The 1,046-nt window shown below is 53.8% G+C and overlaps 1 protein-coding gene across 1 annotated transcript; it reads left to right on the forward strand.

The window, feature by feature from the left end:
* Positions 1-420: 420 nt before the first annotated feature.
* On the forward strand, positions 421-1,038 carry LOC124234204 (olfactory receptor 10H1-like; the record flags this gene model as incomplete). Its single annotated transcript, XM_046651448.1, has 1 exon — positions 421-1,038. A coding segment is annotated over exon 1 (618 nt), but the record flags the coding sequence as incomplete, so codon positions are not given.
* Between the last annotated feature and the right edge of the window lie 8 nt (positions 1,039-1,046).

The raw sequence follows: 1,046 nt of genomic DNA on the forward strand, positions 1-1,046 counted from the left end.
CTGTGGAACGAAGAGGACTTCTCAGAAGGGAGGAGGAGGGCAGAGCAGCCATGGCTGGAAGCTCCAGGGAAGGAACATTTTCATTTTTAGAGGCATCCTTGAGAGATGGTGCAAGGTATAGTCTTAGGAGACAGCCCAGCCACGGGTTCAAGTCTTGGCTCTGCCATTGTGACAGCTCCACCTTGAGTAAGCTGTGTATGCTCTCTGCAGCCTAATATTCCTAATGAGTATGCTCAGGATACTGAAAAGGCAGGTGATAAAGACAGCACCTTCCTCACTGGATGATAGAGGAGTAAATCATAAGAGGCACTGAATGGGAATCAATCAATGCTAGCAGTCATTTATCAGGAACACCTGATGACCATTCTCCATCCAGTAGCTGACCTCTCTCTGTCACACCTCACCCCAGGCACAGCCTCCATGCAGGGAGCCAATCTCTCAGCAGTGAGTGAGTTCATCCTTATCAGCTTCTCCACATTCCCCCACCACCAGCTGGTGTTCTTCCTGCTGTTCCTCCTGATGCACCTGTTCACTCTGCTGGGGAACCTGCTCATCATGGCCACCATCTGGAGGGAGCGTAGCCTCCACACGCCCATGCACCTCTTCCTGTGCACAATCTCCATCTCCGAGATCCTCTACACCTTCACCATCATCCCACGAATGCTGGCTGACCTGCTCTCCACCGTCCACTCCATCACCTTCACAGCCTGTGCCAGCCAGATGTTCTTCTCCTTCACTTTCGGGTTCACCCACTCCATCCTGCTCACCGTCATGGGCTACAACTGCCACGTGGCCATCTGCCACCCTCTGCGCTATAGTGTGCTCATGAGTCCTGGTAGCTGTGCCTGCCTAGTGGCCTGGTCCTGGGCTGGTGGCTCAGTCATGGGGATGGTGGTGACAATGGCTATTTTCCACCTCAACTTCTGTGGACCCAATGAGGTCCACCATTTTGCTTGCCACGTGCCACCACTGTTGAAGTTGGCCTGTGGTGCTAATGTACCAGGGGTGGCCAAGGGTGTGGGCCTGGTCTGCATCACCGTCCTGCT

Source organism: Equus quagga, unplaced genomic scaffold, assembly GCF_021613505.1.
Source record: "Equus quagga isolate Etosha38 unplaced genomic scaffold, UCLA_HA_Equagga_1.0 73087_RagTag, whole genome shotgun sequence".
In the NCBI taxonomy this organism is placed as follows: Eukaryota; Metazoa; Chordata; class Mammalia; order Perissodactyla; family Equidae; genus Equus; species Equus quagga.